The sequence below is a fragment of the Mauremys reevesii genome, linkage group 13 (assembly GCF_016161935.1).
Source record: "Mauremys reevesii isolate NIE-2019 linkage group 13, ASM1616193v1, whole genome shotgun sequence".
Lineage (NCBI taxonomy): Eukaryota > Metazoa > Chordata > Testudines > Geoemydidae > Mauremys > Mauremys reevesii.
The window spans coordinates 43,749,106-43,769,757 of record NC_052635.1 but is presented as its reverse complement, the minus strand read 5'-3'; the positions used below and the strand labels follow the sequence as shown (position 1 = coordinate 43,769,757).

General features: G+C 43.5%; 1 protein-coding gene and 1 long non-coding RNA gene across 4 annotated transcripts in view; one reads left to right on the top strand and one right to left on the bottom strand.

Annotated features, from left to right (window-relative positions):
- Positions 1-12,903, top strand: part of CHRNA4 (cholinergic receptor nicotinic alpha 4 subunit) — a 32,880-nt gene extending 19,977 nt beyond the window's left edge. For 2 of the 3 annotated variants that reach the window (XM_039499438.1, XM_039499440.1), the window contains 2 exons: positions 464-1,844; positions 12,318-12,903. In XM_039499438.1, the coding sequence (XP_039355372.1) occupies positions 464-1,844; positions 12,318-12,443 (1,507 nt within the window). In that variant the 3' untranslated portion in view covers positions 12,444-12,903. Of the gene's footprint in view, positions 1-463; positions 1,845-4,926; positions 5,693-12,317 lie in introns of those variants that run through there. The other variant, XM_039499439.1, reaches the window with a different exon arrangement.
- Positions 12,359-17,631, bottom strand: LOC120381263. The gene is made up of 3 exons (XR_005587990.1): positions 17,556-17,631; positions 12,764-12,864; positions 12,359-12,495 (listed from the first exon to the last, which is right to left on the bottom strand). It is a non-coding gene; the product is annotated as an uncharacterized LOC120381263 (long non-coding RNA).
- Between the last annotated feature and the right edge of the window lie 3,021 nt (positions 17,632-20,652).

The window sequence follows — 20,652 nt, the reverse complement described above, 5'->3', positions numbered from 1 at the left end:
ACTAAAAATGGGTACTGTTCTCTGTGTCTGGTATGAACCAATGCCACAGCTGTGCTAGTGGGCACTTGGCTGCTGGAAGGATTCTTTCTTGGATGAGCTGTAAAGCATAAACCCTGGTCAGTTCTGAATTTAAGTGCTTGATTTGTATAAGGTGAGGCCTGACGTTTGCCTGCCTAAGCTGGCACCTGCAAATCAAACATTTTTGTATGCAAATAGGTTTCATAACCCACTTGCTTTACTACACATACCCAATTTTCATGCACCATTATAGCTCTCGTATGTGCCAATGCAAAAAAAAAAAGTGTCTTGGAATTCACTAAATATCCCCTTGCACATTTGGCAAGAGTTAGGGAGTTAACGGCATCCCAGAAATTTTGAAAGCGTGAGCCATATTTTGCAAGGTCTGTGAACTAATTTTAAAGCAATGGATTCTAATTTCCTTTTTATCTTATTTTCCCCTTAGTGCAGATGGGGACTTTGCAGTCACCCACCTGACCAAAGCCCACCTCTTTTATGATGGAAGAATCAAGTGGATGCCCCCTGCTATCTACAAAAGCTCCTGTAGCATCGATGTCACCTTCTTCCCCTTTGACCAGCAAAACTGCACCATGAAGTTTGGCTCCTGGACCTATGACAAAGCCAAGATAGACTTAGTGAGCATGCACAGCCATGTGGACCAATTGGACTACTGGGAGAGTGGAGAATGGGTCATCATCGATGCCGTGGGCAATTACAATATCAAGAAATACGAGTGCTGTGCAGAGATCTACCCTGATATCACCTACTTCTTTATTATCAGGAGGCTGCCCTTGTTCTACACAATTAATCTGATCATCCCCTGCCTCCTTATCTCCTTCCTGACTGTCTTAGTCTTCTACCTGCCTTCGGAGTGTGGTGAGAAGATCACCCTTTGTATCTCAGTGCTGCTGTCACTGACCGTGTTCCTGCTGCTCATTACGGAGATCATCCCTTCCACCTCCTTGGTCATCCCCTTGATTGGAGAGTATCTGCTTTTCACCATGATATTTGTCACCTTGTCCATCATCATCACTGTCTTTGTGCTCAACGTGCACCACCGCTCCCCCCGCACCCACACCATGCCCGACTGGGTGAAGCGAATCTTTCTCGATGTTGTCCCACGCCTCCTCTTCATGCAACGGCCCTCGGTGGTGAAGGACTCTTGCAAGAAGCTGATTGAGTCCATGCACAAAATAGCCTCCTCTCCGCAGCTTTGGTCCGAGACCGAAGTGGAGCCTAAGTTTACTACCTCCTCTTCAGACAGCCCTCAGAGCAAAGGACCGTCACCCGCCTCTTCCTTCTGTGCCCATCTTGAGGAGCAAGTCAAACCCCAGACTGTCGGCAAGTCACCTTCTCTCCAGTACTCTGTGCTACACCAAGAGCCAGCACAGGCTAGCTGCTCCTCCCTGCAGCCCCCCTGCCATCCGCTGAGTGACACCCAGTCCACGTCCATCTCCAAGAGCAGATCATTAAGCGTCCAGCAGATGTACAGCCCAAATAAAGTAGAGGATGGGAGCATCCGCTGCAGATCCAGGAGCATCCAGTACTGCTATCTGCAAGAGGAGTCCTCTCAGACCAACGGCCAGACCAGTGGCTCTCCAGCATCTCAGCGGTACCATCTGAATGAAAAGCAGCCCCAAAGCAAACCCTCCCAGTGTAAATGCAAGTGTAAAAAGAATGTGGCAACCAGCTCTTCGGAGCAAGGAACCAAAACTCTCAGCACCAAAGAGCAACACGTTTTGCTGATGTCCCCTGCCTTGAAGCTGGCAGTGGAGGGGGTCCATTACATCGCAGACCACTTGAGAGCCGAGGATGCAGATTTCTCAGTAAGTACAGTTGGCTGCCTGCCACCCGTTGTGATTGTGAGACAAAACAACTCATGTAACTAGAACTGGCTGAAAAGCAGGTCAAACAATCCCTTCCACCCCTTTGTAATGTCCACATTTTTATGGAAAACTTTTTCAAATTTTGAAACATATCAACCAGCTTTAGTTATACCCTTGGGATCCAGCCAATGAGCATTGAGGGCCTGCCGTGTCTTGCAGGGTTGGGGCTCGGGTTAGTAGTGCTTCCCTGTTGCTGCTGCCTATTTCATGATCGACCCGTACAGGAGACGATTGTAGCTTATTGTTGAGAACCACGTCTGTCATTCCTCTTTTAACCTTGGCAGCCGCCACGTAGCTTTCAACAGATTGGCTTTGTTTAGGAATGCACTGTGCTATTCCTCTGGCACTGGGTCTTGTTAAAATAACCATTGTTTCTAAGCTTAGCATACTGCAGCTCAGAGTTGTAGCTTCACTTGCCTATAAATAAGAGATCTGGACACCATTTTATAATGATACAGCAAAGAACCAGAACACTGAGTGAAAGCAAATCATACTGGACGGAACTCAGCTGAGCTCTACACACCTGACCTATGGTCCTGCAAGTTGTTAAACACCTCCCATGAGAGGATGAGCACCGTAAGTGGAGGTTTGATAGGAGAGTTATAAAATCATGACTAGTGTGGAGAAAGTGAATAGCGAAGTGTTATTTACCCCTTCACATAACACAAGATCTAGGAGGTCACCTGATGAAATAAATAGGTGGTAGGTTCAGAACATACATAAGATAGTACTTCTTCATACAAAACACAGTCACTTATGGAATTCATTGCCAGAGAATGTTGTAAGGGTCAAAAGTATAACTGGATTGAGAAGAGAACTGGATAAGTTCATGGAGAATAGGTCCATCAATGACTATTAGCCAAGATGGTCAGGGACACAACCCCATGCTCTGGTGTCCCTAAACCTTGGACTGCCAGAAACTGGGACTGGACCACAGGGGATGGATCACTTGAAATTGACCTGTTCTGTTCATGCCCTCTGAAACATCAGGCACCGGGCACTGTCAGAAGGCAAACAACTGGGTTAGATGGACCATTGTTCTGACCCTCTATGGCTGTGTAAATCCCATTGACTTCAGTGGGAGCTGAAGGTGCTCAGAACCTCAAAGGAACAGGTCCCAGCTGTTGCAGAACATAATAACCCATGATCCTATGATCTGGGAAGGGAAAGCTTGTACCACTGCAAGCATCAGATAAAAAGGAGAACTCAAAGGCAGTCTCTGCTGCTCATTTGTTGGCAACTTGACCACATTTTACTTTGCAGCTAAGCCTCTGTTAGACAGGGAGTTATCACCCTCTGTCTTCTAGTAAGTGTTGACTCTGGATAATCTGGAAAAGTGAAGCACCACAGTAGTTCATTGATATGACAGCCAGGTAATACTGTGAGTTTAGGAGTATCTCTGATTCTCCACTGTCCTGAACCTGGGGTAATTATTTACATCCATGTAAACTTAGTGCAAAGCAATTGTAAATACCAGCATTGGTAGCATTTTACATCTACTCTCCGTACATGGCTACGGCAAAGGGGCAAGGGAGTGGGGAATCAAACCCTACTCTTTCACTGGTGGAGATGTGGGTTCAAATCCTAGCTAAAGCCACACGAGAAATGTGATTTGTCCCATAATTTCCTTATTCACATAATAGAATTTGGAACAATTCCGCAGGGAAGACCACCAACTACCGCCCCATGTAAGATCAGAACTGGAATAGCATGGTTAGGCCAGGACAGGTCTGAGGTGGGAAGCTTACCCAGAGCCTGCACAACCTATGTTTGTGTCAAGCCATTATTTGTAGCAACCTGTCGTGTGCATGAATACTACGTTCACTCCCATCTATTGTAGTTCTTTCACCGGGTTGATGGCAATGGAATGTGATGGGTAAGATCACCTGAAAAAATCACTTGCTATAACTAGAAGCAGAAAATTCATCCATTGGTAGAAAAAGCTACTGGAGTTGATCAGCTGTAGCAAACATACATTTAAGGCTACACTTTTGATGTTAATGTCTAAAGGTTTATATTCAATGCAACATGCGGTGCTTTTGTACATTAATCTCCATTAACCCTTTTGGATTGTAAGCTCCCTCGGGTAATGATTGGCTTTATATTTGTCTCCTGTACAGTGCTGAGCACAGAGTTACATAAATGACAAAGAACCAGAATCCTAATAATAAATAAATGTTGCTATCTCTGGTATTTACATGTCCTCTTACCCCTTGCCCACATTACCATAGTATCTGGCGCCTCACAGTCTTTAAGGTCCTCAGAGATATTTAGGTGCCTAAATCCCATTGAGTTAAATGGGAAGGAAGAACCTAAATACTCCTGAGGATCTGAGCCAGAAAGACTCGGAGCTGCCTATATGGTGCCTTAGTCCGCCTCAGCTGGGGTGTAAATTCTAATGCGCACCACCGTGTTGCACACTAAGTGGTCCATGTGGGCTCTGCTGGAACACACTAAAAGTTCCCTAGTGCGTATTAACAGGATATCGTTGAACCAGGACCACACTAACATGCACTTGGAACTTTTAGTGTGTACCAGCAGGGTCCGCACAGGCCAGTTAATGCACGACACTGTGGTTCACACTGGAATTCACACCCCAACTAGTGCAGACTAAGGCATCGTGTAGCCCTAAGTGACTTGCCAAAGGTCACCTAGGAAGTCCCTGGTGAAGCAGGGACACCAACCCAGGGCTCCCAAGTCCTTGGCTAGTGCCCTAATCACTGGACCATCCCTCTTCTCTTCTGGGCCACAGCTGTGCCACAGTGAGTTAAAACTACATGAGTCAAATCCTGCTTTTATGTATTCCAATATGAATCAGAAGTATTTCCACGGACATCAATAGAATTTGGCCCATATAGTTCCCATGATTTAATAAAAGAGACATAATTCCCCACTTTTTACCAAAACAACGGTACCTTCCATTTCATGTAAATCTCTTTATAAGCTTGTCAGTATAAGTATAGTATTGAATAAGTGATTATATTGGATCCCTCGTAATCCATCCTTTTCATTTGCATTATAGACAGTGTGTGATGAAAACCACTAGTGCGTGCCTTCTCCTCTGGTGCCATGTGACACTTTCCCCTTGTGAAATGGTCCGATATCTTCAGGGGAGAGCTGCCCTCATCATGACTGTCAATGTACAAGAGAAAAGAACAGCTTTGTCTTCTGTAAATGAACATTCCACCACAACAGTCTAATGGGTTAGCGGTTAAAAAATATCCAGCATGAGAACTCAAACAAATCGGAAAACTATGACCCTAGAGACCACTGATCCTTTAGCTTTCCCTGGGAATAGATGCCAAATCTACTATGTTAAGTTGCTTTATTTTTTTCCTCTATTCCCTGCTACATAAATAAGCGTGTTTCACTTATAGAGTTTAGCACCATAGTGACTCTTGCAATTCCCTCAGAAAATAGAAGAGAAGGGACTAGTGGAGAAGACCTGTACCCCTGTGTTTTTTGTAGGGTTGAGCAGCTGAGCCATCGCCACTGACTTTCTGCACTTCCCCAATAGATTTTGTGGTTTGCTCTTGTTCTGAATCCAGACAGGAAATAGCAGAAAGAGATATTACAAATGTGAACTGAAGATTCATTCTTGGGAGTACAGCTGATGGAAACATGAGGATTCTATAGGACCGTCCAATATTTCAGCGTTTACTTTCATCCTGACTTGGGATGAAAAAATCAAAAGCACTGAAATTTGTCATGAAATTAACTTTCCAAAACATTGCACCAGCTGCCCCAAGCCTATCTACTTCAGAGACACTGCACCTATGCTTGAGTATTTTTAGAGACCTGTACAGCATTGCAATGGAGAAAGAGTTTCTCTTTAAACTCTCGACTGTTATTTGTTTAGTATCATTGCCACAAGGGACATATTTCTAAATTAAAAGTAAATAGTTCATTTAATTAAGTGTTCGAATCAAAAGAAAAATGGGAAAGCAGGAAGCAGCAGTCTGTTACAAAACGTGTCTGCATGCAAATCCAGGCACAGAGTCACACTTAGGGAAATGACTGAAAATTGAATACCTCCAGTATATAATAGAAATGCCATCAGATTTCTTACAATCTGTGATGAGGAAGAGAAGCTGTATGTCAAACCTAAGCTAGAATAACCAGATTGCCTTTTCATTACCACCTATGCATTAACAGCATGGTCTGGAAAGACAGACACTCATGTTATCACAGTGATACCCATTTCTGCTTGAGAAATACACTATTTCCTCTGAACAAATGAAGGTTTTACCAGTAATTAGTATCCCAAAATGGTGCGCTGCTGATAGCCTGCATTACTTGCTCTTTGCCTACTATTTAGGATACTTGTTTCAGGAACAAACGTTTGAAGTGCCTTGGAAGGTAGCATTATATTGTGACAGGAAAACCATCCTCTGCATTATAGTAAAATAAAAACGGTTAGCTGAAGAGCCTTCATGTTCAAACCACCAGATCTTTCCATTGGCTGAAGATTCTAATGCTGTTCCTATTCTTTGGAAATGATAGGTTGGTTTGTGCAACATGGAATAGTTAATGGTCCAGTCCATTTAAATATTCAGAACCTTCCCCCCAACCCAAATAAACGTATACGATTGCTTTAAAGAACATAAAGGCTAGGGAGGTGAATTTTCAGTTGGAAATGAGTGAATAATTTGTAACCAAAAGTGTATTCAACACATTTTGCACCTTCTTCTGTCCATAAAGGCCATGATCCACCAAGGTAATTAAACTCATCATGACTAACTCTACCCACAAGTATTCCCACTGAAGTCAGTAGGAACACTCAGATGCTTATAATCAGGTACCTAGCTGAATCAGGGCTACATTGTCTGCAGAAACCCTTCTTTTTCTCAAAATGTATTCAGAATGTAGAATCACTTGTCCACTAAAGTCTCCAGTAGTTCTTGCCCTACAAGTTCCTCACAGCTCTTCATTGTAAGGATTCAATACACTAAATTTGAGCTGTTCTGAGTGACTTGTACGTCCCATGGTATTGTTTGTGTTCCTGAATCCTAACTGGGTGATCCTGACTCTTAGAATCAGAGTTCCTGCACAGATACTCACACTTCTGAACTGGATATTTGCCTCCTGTGTATGTTCTGCAATATTTGCTTAAAAGTCACTATTTTGGCAACATTGCCAGGAGACTCATTTCAAGGTTAATGGTAGAAAGCAAATTCAAGGGAAGTGTGATATGAAGTGATTTAAAAATAAAATTGGAATGATTATTTGGCGTGGGAGAGGGTTGCAGAATTTCCCCCAGCTTTATTTCTAACAGCATATAGCAGACACTCTTGGGACTGCTCTAATTTATGCCACAGTCAATGGCCCATCTGCCAGGTAGAGATCCCTGGAGCACATCAACATTCCAGCCATCCCTCTTCCTCACACCAATCCCATATGCCAGGGGCTGAATGGAGCTGGCCTAGTAACTGGCTAGATAGGTTCACCTGTGAACTCCCTCTTACCTGGAGGGAGTCTTAGATGGGGAGATCTAGCTACTTTATATCCCCTAATCCTGTCCCTCAACCTTGGGAGAGCCTCTTAAATCTAGGTAAAATCCAGATCAAGTGACATCTGTATGCAAGTTGCTGGTGATGTCTCTATAGATTGCACTGCATGGGAATTGCTGTATAGAGGGCAGGCTGAAGGGGAATTTCAGTCAGAGGGAAAGACTATAGCACAGTTAAAAACATCTAATTTCCCTTTCTTCCTATTCTTTTTTTGTCTCCTCTCATCCTTTCTGTCTGTGGTGCTGAATGCCAATTGACCATATTTGATGCAAATCCATTTTCCAGAAGAGCCGAGTATTCAGTGAAGATACAATCAAATTTAGAAGCAAATTTCAATTAGGCTGCTTACAACTCCTTCATGTTTCCTTTCCTGGAACAAATCACACACCTAATGCTTTACTAGCACAACTACATCAAGCTCATTTTTACCTTGGATGCTGAAATATTTGCTAAAAGTGATTTTCCAATTGTGCATTGGATGGTGAAGTTCAAAATCTGTGCTTTGCTGGTTACATACCTAAGACATAGAATCATGGAATCATAGAATCTCAGGGTTGGAAGGGACCTCAGGAGGTATCTAGTCCAACCCCCTGCTCAAAGCAGGACCAAGCCCCAACTACATCATCCCAGCCAGGGCATTGTCAAGCCTGATCTTAAAAACCTCTAAGGAAGGAGATTCCACCACCTCCCTAGGTAACCTATTCCAGTGCTTCACCACCCTCCTAGTGAAAAAGTTTTTCTTAATATCCAACCTAAAATTGTGATTTTAAAATCTAAAATCAAATTATGAAACAAAAACAATCCCCCAGAACTTCTCTAGCTCTCCCACATAGGACAAATGTTGAATATCAAACTATGAGCGTCACAATCCAATTCAGAGTCCAACATTGGCTGTCATCAAATAATGAATAAATCAGAGAATCTCATGAGTTGCTTGTGGACAACTGATGAACGGTGGGGGAGGGAAATGAAATTCATAGTCTAAATTATCATCCTGATCCCAAACTCAGTGGGAATTTTGCCCTGGCTTCCAGTAGTTGCAGGATCAAGACTTACTCACTCAATTTTGTATTTGAAAGTGATTCTGAGCATTAAACAGCCATCATACCACCATTAAGAGCTCAATGCAAGGTGCCGAGCAGTTTGGCCCCAGTCCAACAAAGCATTTAAGCACATTTAGCTTAAATCATATGACTCCTGCCATTGAAGTGGATGGGACAGCTCCCATACTTAAGAGGTTTTGCTGAATCAGAGCCAGTGCGCTCAATACCTGGCAGAACTGAGCCCCAAATGGGCCTGTTTAATGGCAGGGATGAGGCCGGGGGGGGAGTAGCTACTGCTATATTGACACCCACTCACCCATTGACGAGTAGGAAGGATATAATTAGTTCAAACCATTTCTCTGATTAACAATCTGTACCAAATTCAGTTGTGGTGCTTCGCCCTTTTACTTCTGCATCCTTCTCTCTTACATATCACCGGCATGTCATTTTAAACAGACCTCCCACAGTAGTGGGTCAAGCATACCAGCCAGTCATGTTCATTTGTCAGCATAATGTACGAGGTACTTGTCTGGTGGATGGACTGGGCACATGCACAGTAGGAGAGTTATATAGCTTTAGAGGCCCCATCTCCTCTCAGTAATCATTGCTTCTTGAGATTACATTCTGTAATCTGCCTCTAGTCAGATTAGGAGCGTAGCAACGGGTGGGCCTGGGTGGGCCATGACCCAGCCACCTACCCTCCAGGCCCACCCAAATCTGAGAGGGGTTTAGTGCTGCTACGTTGGCCCGGAGCATCACTCAGGCACCTGAAATCCAGGACGGAGCTATGCACCTGCCCTTCAGAAAATTACACTCCGGCAGCTCTGCCCTGCCATTTTCTGAGCCGCTCATGCCTGTGCACAGCTCGGCAGGTGAAGCCCTGTGGCTGGGGGAACCAGGGCAAGGAAGACAGTGTGGTGTCATGGGAGAAGCTGAACTAACAGTCTGTCATTACCCATCCACCCGAAAATTGGAGCCCACCCAAATTTCCTCTCCTAGCCACTGAGTCAGGCTTATTAGTCTGGGTTGGGGTTAAAACCGGCCTATATAATGTCTGGATTGGGTTCAGATCACTCCGCCTCATAAAATGTAAATATTTTGTTTCCTCCCCTTTGAACTGATTTCAGTAGTGAGTACGAGCAAGGATTTTAATTGCCCAATGGAATTTATTCGCAGGCTGCTTGATATCAGTTTAATCAGACTCCTGGGGAATTAATATATATAGTTACCGAAATAAATGTTAGATTCCATGCACAGTTTTTTATTCCTTTTAAGGGATCTGAGATCTATGAAAGTGTAGGCAGTAGTGATCCAAGCTATTTTTGTGTGTTTTGTTGTAGTTGCTGGATCATCAGTAACATGCACTCAACTGTGCACCTCTAGCACTCAGATTTTGACCTGTATTTTGGCTAATTTTAGAGGGCCTCTCAAAGTTGTTTGAGGGAGATGATCCATCACAAGGAAACAAAAGAGCTCCTCTCAAATGACTCAAGTTGGAGAATTACATTCCATGATCTCATTGCAGAGTTGTACCATCTGATGTCACAAAATATTGGAACTGGGCAAAGAGGACACAAAGTGATTTATGAACATGTTTGTGAATAAATGTGATGAGTTCTATCTGCTGTTAACAATGGGATGAAATTAACTATAGTTTGGAAATATTCCAGTGACCATTTGTGAGAACATTTATGAATCCCTTAAGTTTCATGAATCTTACTACAAAGAACAATGTAAGAAACGTGTGTTATTTCTTATTGACTTCTTATCATTCTCCTATGTAAAAAGCTGGTTGTCCATTCAGATTGCAGAAGTGATACTGGATGATTTGGGCAACAAAAGCAAGTAATAGGAATAGCAAATAATCAAAGATGTGAACAGTTTATGAGTGTGCCATAGGCTGAAATTTGTTTGCATAAGCCATTCAGTGAACATTTATTAATTACAAACACACCTAAAGATTCACGATTAGTTTCCAAAGGATTTGTGAGCCAAAACAAGAGCTAAATGCAGGTAACTTATTTAAAATGAATAATCCTACCAGCTCTACAGACATTGCAATGTCCAAACCACACCAAACTTAAACTTTCATTCAGTCTATGACATGTCATGATTTCTCTGCAAACTTCCTGGCTCATGACAAGCTAAAACTCCTTGTGAAACCATGACTAATGTAGAAAGAAAAGGTGAGAGAGATGTTTTAACATAGTGACTCCATTGCATTCATGGGAGCTGTTTTGTTTGACAGTATGTCAGATCATAACATTGTGTTAGATGGTAACTAGAATGATATATATGATGTCACTAAAACAGTGAAACCATGATCCTTGCTCAGCTGAAATGATGGATTCGTTGGCACTTGAATAGCTTCCTTTACCTTCAACCTGCTTAAAAGCATTTCCAGCAAATTTAGGAATCCCTTAACATTGAGCAACCTCGTTTAAGGTCTCCTACCAATCACTTTTTGTTTCAATTGTACTAATAATTGCTCACATGAACTTGCAAAAGCATTTAATTTAAAACAGTGTCATGTACATAGGGTTGTTACTGATTAACCTTGGGTTAAAACAACAGCTATTTTCACCATAGTTTAGTTCCATGAAGTAGTAAATACTGAAGTTAATCAAAGCAAGATCTCATATGTCCCCTTCACCAGATCATGAAGGTATCTAGCACATCTCTTGCCTGACATGAGACCCTGACTAGCTGGAAAAAAGCACTGGTAATCCAAGGGAGCAATTTTCCAAAGCACTCAGCTCCGTCTTAACTCTGTTCCCCTTTTTAAATAATGCTGCAGTATCATTTTAACTCTTCAAAGATTTAGGGCAGTGGAGATGGGTGAGTGCTGGGACTTAGGACACTTGGGTTTTATTCCTACCTCTGCCAATGACTTGCTGCATTCCCTTCAGCAGATCACTTAACCTCAATAGGCCTCAGTTTCTGTATCCATGAAAGGGGCATAACTACACTTACCCACTTTTGAAAAGTGCATTGAGATTGATGGATGAGAAGCAGCACAGTGTTAATGTCTTATTCACGGGTTAGGGTTGTAGGGTTGAGCCTGTCACCAGCACTACAATTGACAGCAAACAACAAGCCAAACTGCCAAATTTCAGCCCTGAGTCCTGCGATATGGTGAGAGTATCAAACAGCAAGCAGAATATTATAGGAAATGTTAATGGGCACATCCATATAAATCAAGACTTTACGGTCTGTTCAGACCTCTTTTGGGGGGGAAAAAATCACGGCTGCAGTATAGTAGACAAAGTTGTGATGTGCATGCGGGTCTTTATTCCAAGAAATGTTCATCTTGGAACATTAACTCCTTCTCTGCCATACAGAAATCTATTTGGTCTCCCCAGAGAGAAGATGTTGGGTAAATCCTTGCACAGCAACATGAGAGTGGGCCAAAAGGGGACAGGCATGATCATTTCTCTTACCTGCTGGCTCTTTTCACTTATGACTCAGCAAAGGCTTCCTGGGGTGGGTGAGGGTGTGTTAACGCCTCAGTGAAGATGTTTAAGCAGGGGGGAGAAATAAACCTTTCCCCCCAATTTGAACCTCTGCCTAATTTGAGCCTACAGTTGTGGCCCATGGAAAATGGGTTACTGAATGTGCAAATAAGCCTAATGAGCTATTTGCATATGCAGTGTGTGCACAGTTGTAATTGCATGTGCAAACTAGGCATATCAGAACGGTCTGAAAATCCATCCCTTGGTCATATTTAATAGAATTAATTCCTGCCATTGTACAAGGTGCTTGAATGGAAAACAGACGCTCTCTCTGTCTAGGTAAAAGAGAGACATTGTCCTTTCACCATAAGAGCCGTAGTAACATCTCTTGCCTCTCTGTGTTCCCAGGTGAAGGAAGACTGGAAGTACGTTGCAATGGTGATCGACAGAATCTTCCTTTGGATGTTCATCATAGTCTGCTTACTGGGCACCGTTGGTCTCTTCCTTCCCCCTTGGCTGGCAGGAATGATCTAAGAATAGCGGTGGAAAGAATAAAGTGCATCCCATTCTATGGATTTTAGTCCACCTGGAAGGAGACAAGAGGAGAGAGCTGGAGACAGTCTCAATGAATAATTTACTAAGTATCTGCACATGAATTGTTCAGAGCGCGCTGGGGACACCTTCCAAGTTTACATTATTTGCCAAGCCATCCTCATCGTCTATATCTATTTTAAGGGGGAAATTGTTATTAAAATTTACACCTAGCATGGTGGCATTCGTTGACATATCCGCTACAATGTAAGAATGCAGGCGTGGTCCCTAAAGCAGTACTAACCGAAGCATTATTTACAGACCTGTCCCTGGCAAATTAGGCCCATTAGTCTTGAGGGGTTTCAGTGTGTCCTACATAGTAGGGTCACGCCATCAGGATGGAACGGTCCAGGACTGTGTGTCCCTGTAAGAGCCATTTAATAAATAAAGTTTCAAATTTGGATTCCTGGGCAAGAGACTGTCTGTGCGTCTGGGGGGTGGGGGTTCAGCTGTACAGACCACAAAGGTTCTGCATCACCCTGTCCCTTCTGAGCCTCTGGTACAGTTTACCCTGACCAAAGTCCCAGCAGCAGCAGCATCCTTATCAAAGTGTACGGGCCAAGCGTTGACGTCTTTACTCATGCAAAACTGCAGGAGTAAGATTTTGGCTTGAGCAAGGACTGCATAAAACCTAAGCAAGGACCTCATGATTTGGCTCAATGTGTGTTTCGATGCATCCACATTAGCTTTTGGCTTGGTTTGCTTTTCTTAATGGAAATCTGCTTGATCACAGACTTCGGCTGCTGCATAAGGCCTATAAGCTGGACTCTGTCTCTGTGTCTGTCAGCAAAGCGTGAAATGCTTGGCACTTGTACAGTAATGCTTTTAGTATTAAATGAGAGAAGGGGAGGCAGTCATACATAGTGGCTAGTTGTTAAATGCGGACACTTGAACAGGATACCTAGATCCCACATATGGAGGCTTGGAGCCAGCTAAAGAAGGCATTATGGACTAAATTCTCAAATACCATTCGGGATGCCCCAATTGAGACATTGGTTACCCATAAACATTAGTTGCCTCTGACAAGTTTGACCTATGTACAGAAGTAAATGTCCATCTAGATGGCGTCAATGTTATTGAAGGCCTGTGTTATACAGGAGGGTGACTGTTAAAATGAAGTGCACGTAGAAAGAGAACCTTAATACACAGAGGAAACAATCTCCAAGACTTGAGAAAATCTGACATGACGGTGTCTTGGATGGTTCAGGGTGTCACCACGATGCCTGCAAAGTTTCAAGTTGAAGGTAGTTTAAAAAATATACCTTTATAGTGCATGCTGGCAACATCTGCAGTTTCAAGTCCTAGTGGGTTATCAGCACTTAAATACAGCATTTATTTGAATAGCTGCAATAGACGTAGGGAGGGAGCATGCGCTTTATTGTATCTGGCACAAACATCAACATATGATAAGGCTCAAAACCCACCATTTTGGAATGTCAAGTTCAGCAACAGCATCTTCTGAAGATGGATCGATTTACAGAAGTGTCAGGCACAGAGACTGGTCAGTGCTATGATCAAACTGTCAAAAGGCCCAGGTCAATCGTCAAAGGCAACATTATTGAGGAGTCATGTGGATTTTCATTGGTGTAAACAGAGCCAATGGCCTTATTTTGACCTGATGGTTTCTACAGTTTGAATGCATAGGAGGATCAGCGAAGGCTGGATGGCTCAGTAATTTGACAGCGAAGCCAGTTACTGAGGTGGCTGAGTTTCTACTCCTGAAGACCTGGGGCTTATGTCACAATTGAAATGAAAGTTGTGGTCTAACACAAGTCCCCATTTGTTCACATGATCAAATCACCGCTGTTGGGAGCCCCACTTCGTCAGTGGCGAGATGGGGATGTTATAATTCAGGTTGGGTATCCATTGGCAGAGATTGGTGCCACTCAGTATCTGCCTGAACCTCACCTGGTCCAAGACAGATCTATAATCCCCTTGATTTCAATGTACCCCAATACTTTCTGTATGAAGAGGGGGATGGAAGGATGAAGTGGAGGGTGCATATAGAGGCTACACTCCAATAGTGACTTCTCCACAGGGTTTCCAATATTCCCTAGGACTCTTAGCCAATATTCCTTCAGAAAAAGCAAATGATGAAGCTTCCTAAAAGGCCTGAAATAAAATATTTCCAAGTTCTCTTTGCTTTCTTTCTGTCCCTTAATAAAATCTGTGACTGGCCAGAGACAGATGGAATTGGAAAGGTGAAAATATATTCACATCCGAGATAAAACTGGTCACCTCTATGTTTTCTAGTTAATTGCTAGGAAGTTTTCAGAATATTCATTACTACAGGGAATCATAGAATATCAGGTTGGAAGGGACCTCAGGAGGTCATCTAGTCCAACCCCCTGATCAAGGCAGGACCAAGCCCCAACTAAATCATCCCAGCCAGGGCTTTGTCAAGCCTGACCTTAAAAACCTCTAAGGAAGGAGATTCCACCACCTCCCTAGGGAACCCATTCCAGTGCTTCGCCACCCTCCTAGTGAAAAAGTTTTTCCTAATATCCAACCTAAACCTCCCCCACTGCAACTTGAGACCATTGCTCAATGAGGGATTGAGTAATGGGATGAGGAGCACATTTTGCTCTGAGAATGGATATAAAGACTCATAAGGGCCCATAAAAGCCCATAAAAATAAAACAAAATACTTTTTCAATAAAAAAAACTTTTTTTTTTTTTTTTTTTTTTGTAGAAAAAAGTAGATAAAGAAAGAGAGAAAGAAAGAGCAGAAAGATTCAATGCTTTTTTTTTTTTTTCACAACACTCACTTCACAAACAACTCAGTCATCATGTGTGTTCTCAGTGTGTCTTCAATCAAAATTATGAAAGAAAAAAAAAATCCAACCAAATGCAATGACCAACTTAAGCAACCAGAGATTTAATGCAACAATTCACCAAGAAAATAATGCTAATAAGAGAAATTCACCAATAATGGGCAGAGCCACAATGCATGTACTTAGCTTATTTTAGGTATGTTACTGCTGCATACTGAGCTCAGGCTGCGCAGTGTCTGAGCCCAAGCAGCAATCAGTCTGACCATGGGTCTGACAGAGACTTGGACCAGGGCTGGCTCAGGACCTGTGTGTGGTGCAGTGTGTGTGTGTGTGAGTCAGTGCCCAAGTGCTGCTGTGGCTTGCATGGTTTGCAGTGTGGGCAGGTCGGAAGCAAGTCAGAAGGTCGGACTTGAGTGCACAGTGCAGTGTGCACGTGGGCTGGGGAGACCCCAGGCTGGCCCCCCCAGGTCCAGCAATCACAGATGTGTGTGTGGGTGTGGTGTCACAAACCCAAACACCAACACCACAACAGCCCCACCCACAACAACAAGCTCAGTGTTTCTCAACTGGGTCACTGCTTCAGTGGAAGTGGGCAAAGCTGGTGGGGGGGGGGGTTTGTTTCCTGCCCTGCGCCCCCCGCTCCGTCACTCCCGCTCCCTCCCGCTGCTGTGCAGTTTGCCAATGGCCCAGGGGCGGCGGGGCAGCGCCCGGCATGTCCCCCCCGCCCGCGCCAGCCCTCAGGCCAGCCAGTCCAGTCGTCGTCGCGATCGGGGGACGGGGGGGGGGGGGGGGCCAGGGGGGGGGGGGCAGGAGCTTACACACCCCACCAGAAAGAGAAACACTGCTATAGGGTTTGAGTGAGACTTAAGCAGTGCACAAGACTCATGCTGTCAATCTCAAAAGGGATGAATTTCACCCAGAAGTGGAATATATTGAAACTTAGACAAGGATTTCCCAATCATCTACAGCTACAGATTTCAGCTTTGCACCATGCATAACTAATACAATTACAAAATAGTAATTAATTTTCAATGAACTGTAATGTAACAGACCACCACACCAACTCTGCTTCCATAAACCCTTGCAGGAAAACTGATGCAATAAGTTGCTATCTCTGCTAATACCATATATAATCTCAGATCACACAGTTCATTTGGCAGGCTGCATGCAAAAGAAACCACGACCACATTCAGATGGGTGCACCTCCATTCAAGGCAATGTAGCATAATGGAAATGTTTAAGAACAGCACTGGTTGGTCTTAGTACATCTGTGTACATTTCCCTCTCTCCCCAGAAATCTACATTCCTCTAGCTTCCGAGAGGGCAGAGGAAGGAAACGCCTGACAGTCAATCACAAGTCTGGCTTTGCCCATGGAGTGCCAGACTTCAGGCTTATTCTAGGCAGCAGAGGTATCATGGTCTGGGATCAGATTTATCAGCTTACATCGTCATTCCTCTATGAGTATTTCCTCCAAGGAATATTAACTCACTCCAAAATTCACAGCCGTTCCAAGGGGCTTTCACATTTCTCCTAGGAGTAGTGGCCTGCAGGCCTCCTGGTAGGAATGATGATGTATTTGTGTTGCAGCAGTGACTGGGGATTCCGATCAAGGCCCCGTTCTCCTTGGCAACAAAGATGATGTCCCCTGCCCCAGACAGCTTACAGACGAGGTGTCAGACGGGTGGACAAGCCGGACAAATGGGGTTGGCAGGTAACAAAAGGAGTGCAGCAGAAAAAGAGAAGTCACTTTTTCAACCGAAGCCAGGCGGGAGTGAGTTGTAGGGATCACATTGGATGTGGCTTTAAAGGAGAGATTTTAAAAAAGGATAAAGGGGGGACCTTTTGAATTTCAACAGGGAGGATCATGGGGCTTTGCTGGCATGCATGAGCTTCAATCCTGGCCATTCAGCCTAGGAGGCCAGGGTACCATCCAGACCATGAAGCCTCCCTAAGGGAACAATAGTCCAATTACAGACAAGAGGATCACTGCAGGGATTCAGGAACTAACCCCTCTGAGCTTTGGGTTCCCTTTGCTCACCAGGTGGGAATTCCCAAACTCTCTCAGCTCTCCTAGACAATCATTTGGTTAAGTGCACTTCAAAAGTGGCGGACAGTGTGACTTTCACTAGTGCACGTGGCTGAAATCCTGGTGTCTCACGGGGATCATGCCGCTATTACAGCAAATTGAATTGGGAGTGACTGGCAGGAACACAAAACTTCAATTAACCTCAGTCACAGAAATGTCCTGCAGTGCAGAATAAAACAAACATTTTGACTCACATCAACACTTCAGCCAGTGCCACTAGGACATCTGAGTACCCCTTAGGAATCAGCACTTCGGGCTCAAGAAGGTGGCAAAAAGATAAAAAATAAAAAAAAGTGGAAAATGAAACAGCTTGAACTTGTTACAAACATGTTGCTTATATTCTGGGAGAAATTCAGGTGCCTTTGAAGACACCTCAGGGGTTTTGTAATGCAGGGCACTGTCTCTCCCCATTTTGCTGGTATCATAAGACTCATCTTTCAGGTAGTGGTAACTCCATTTCTTTACACAGGGCATAAATTCCTTAGGATTGCGGCCATAGCTTTGCTGGGACTTAGAATAACATGATTTTATCAAGCCCTGCAGAGTGCCCATGAGGAATGCATTTCACGCAGATGCCTTTCTCCATCCCACCTCTCAGCTTTGTAATTGACATTATCTGCTTCAGGCAATTTATTGAAAATGTAGGATACTTTGTAGCAAAGCTTTTAGTGCAGGGAAAGGGGAAAATCCTGAGTCTGTACATCCTGCCCCAGAAATCCTTAAGTTCAAAAAATCATTGACTTGTGCTGACGTGTCCAGGTAAAACCAAAGATGTAGCTAGTAGGATTTAACTCCAACCACTGGATTTCCTATGTACCTCATCACACTGCACAGGTTGCTACGGTTTGCTTGCTTTATCCAGAGCAGTAATGTGAGACATTCAGAACTTTCCTAAAGAGTTTGACTGGAATAAAACTGGGACATCAGCCAGAATATAACTATAGAATAATGAGTTATTCTAACCCCTCTGCCTAGTAATGGATGAGATGAAATATATAGAGAGATTTTTTAGCATATGAAAAACCTCAAGAGATGAATCCAGCCATCCTATTAATATTTTTAATAGCCCTGCTCAGAACTGATTCATATTGGCTGGGCAAATTAATTTAAGGGGAAAAAATAGGAATCCAGGATGGTAACTTAGTGGTAGCACTACACACTACTTTGAGTCTCTCTCAAGGCAAAATGACCAGTGTGTAGGGTGTGGCTATAGCTATTGTACTCAAAAGAAACACTGATATGTCACACACAGTACCTCCTCTGTCTCCAAAATAGGTCTCAATGTTTTGTGCTATAGCCTCATAAGACAGAGCAGGTCACTACTACTGTTAAGGAGTTTGTAGTCAGTCAAACAGATATCTAGGGTTTTGCCTCTCACTCACTTTTAAATTAGTACAGCTGCATTGATTCCAGTGGACTTACTCCTAATTTACTAAAAAGGTAAGAACGAATCAGGTCCTGGAAATCTAGTCCGCTTGTGACCTCCTGAATTACTACTTTAATTTGCATACCATCTGGCAATTATTTGCCACATCATCCTCCCCAGCCCCCCGTGTCCAGTATCCCAATCAATGTAGCTTCCATCAATTCCCTTCCCATACTCTTTCTCTAAAGGACATTAGATAAAACACCTTAGAACTGCATTAAAAGAGTACTACATAGACAGACATGCCTCTGGTAGGAAATACATAGACAACATACTATAATGATAAAGGACCACTCTGAGCAGAGACCCAGTTAACAGAACTTCCTTTCTAATTACCTAGCTCCTTTTGACTCCACCCCTAGTTCAGTGCTGCTCTCTTATAGGAACTCCCCCCTTCCCCCAGCATGCCTTTCTGCTTCTGGTCCTTTAAATTGGGCAGAGCCAGCCAACGCAGACCTTAAGGTAGCCATTTTATAACTAATGGCTGCTTGCAATATTTCCCTTCCCGCTGGTGAGTGCTTTGTGTTCCTTTCATTTCATCTCCTCTACCCCCATTTAAATATTCCTCTTTTCTTTCCTAAACAGATGGCAAACCCTCACACGTGCCAGGAGTTTTTTGCTGTAACCTATGAGTGTGGAGTTTGAAGCAAAAGTGGGCTATTTTTGCCTAGTTAAGTGGGGTTGTGGCAATTGCCAAAGTGCTGTTCACCTCTAGTTCCTTGAAATCCCTTTTTTAATGCAGTCTCATTTACTCTCACTGAGATGCCATGGGGGAAGAGCGTTTATTAAAGGCAGCATGTGGCACTAACAACAGTATGGAGTAGTGGGGGGCTGGTTTGGAGGTGGAATTAGTGAGAACAGCAGAGTTAGTTTTTCCAACAATTGGGGGAAGGAGCAATAAAAAAAATTAAGCTGACTAAATATTTTTTTAAAGCCTCTTGGTTCTAGCCAGTGCCCAACTGCACTATGCAGCATCAAACTGTGCCTAAAAACACAAATGAAACATCACAACCCAAATGCCCCATTAGCTTGTGGGAGAGTGAATGTAAAGATGTGATCTCAAACTGCTGACCACAGGGAACCAGAGTTTCTTTAGCATATATCATGCAGCTAGAAAGATGGGGTTTAGCAAAAAATGGCTCTGTGCATGGGAAGACTATGAGGCCCTAGCAAGTCTCTTTTTTCTTCTTCTGTTTGAGTGAAGTGGTAATTAAAACTTTCCCATACACGAGAGCAAGAGATTGTCCCCACAAGACACCTTTCAGCATTCTCCAAATGAGATCAGGCTATAGTCCCACTCTGCTGTGAAACCTAGGCTTTGCGTGAGCTATACAATAAAATCGCCTGTCAAATTCACTGTTTGATCTCTTTCAGTGGAGCTGCTTGCCTGAGACAGGATTAGTTCTGATTAAAGCTTTGCTGGATGAGGTCCCTACTGGAAAAGCTTGCTAGGGAAGTTTTCAGCACTGCACTTGTAAAACATGGGATTATTTTTAACAGCTGTATACTTTAAAAATGACAAACTAGGCCAGAAAAGTACAAGGGTTACTAAAGGAAAGTCCAGCAAGGGAAGTGATTGGTTGTGCTCCCCAAAGAGAGATGGAATAGCTAATCTTAATGAGTGAGTGGCATCTATTTTCATTAACCGCTAAAAGTAACTAAGCAAAATCATGGATGGGTTTCTGTTTTTAATGCTTTCCCTTGTCTACATCACTGCCCCCCTCTGCTCCTTTGAACTCCTCTCTCTCTCCATATCATTTTGCCACTGTTGGTTTGAGAGCCTTCTCCTCTGCATCTCCTACCATCTGGAACAGCTTTAACTCTCTCATCAAATTTTCTAATCTCACTGGAATACCTTTGTCTCC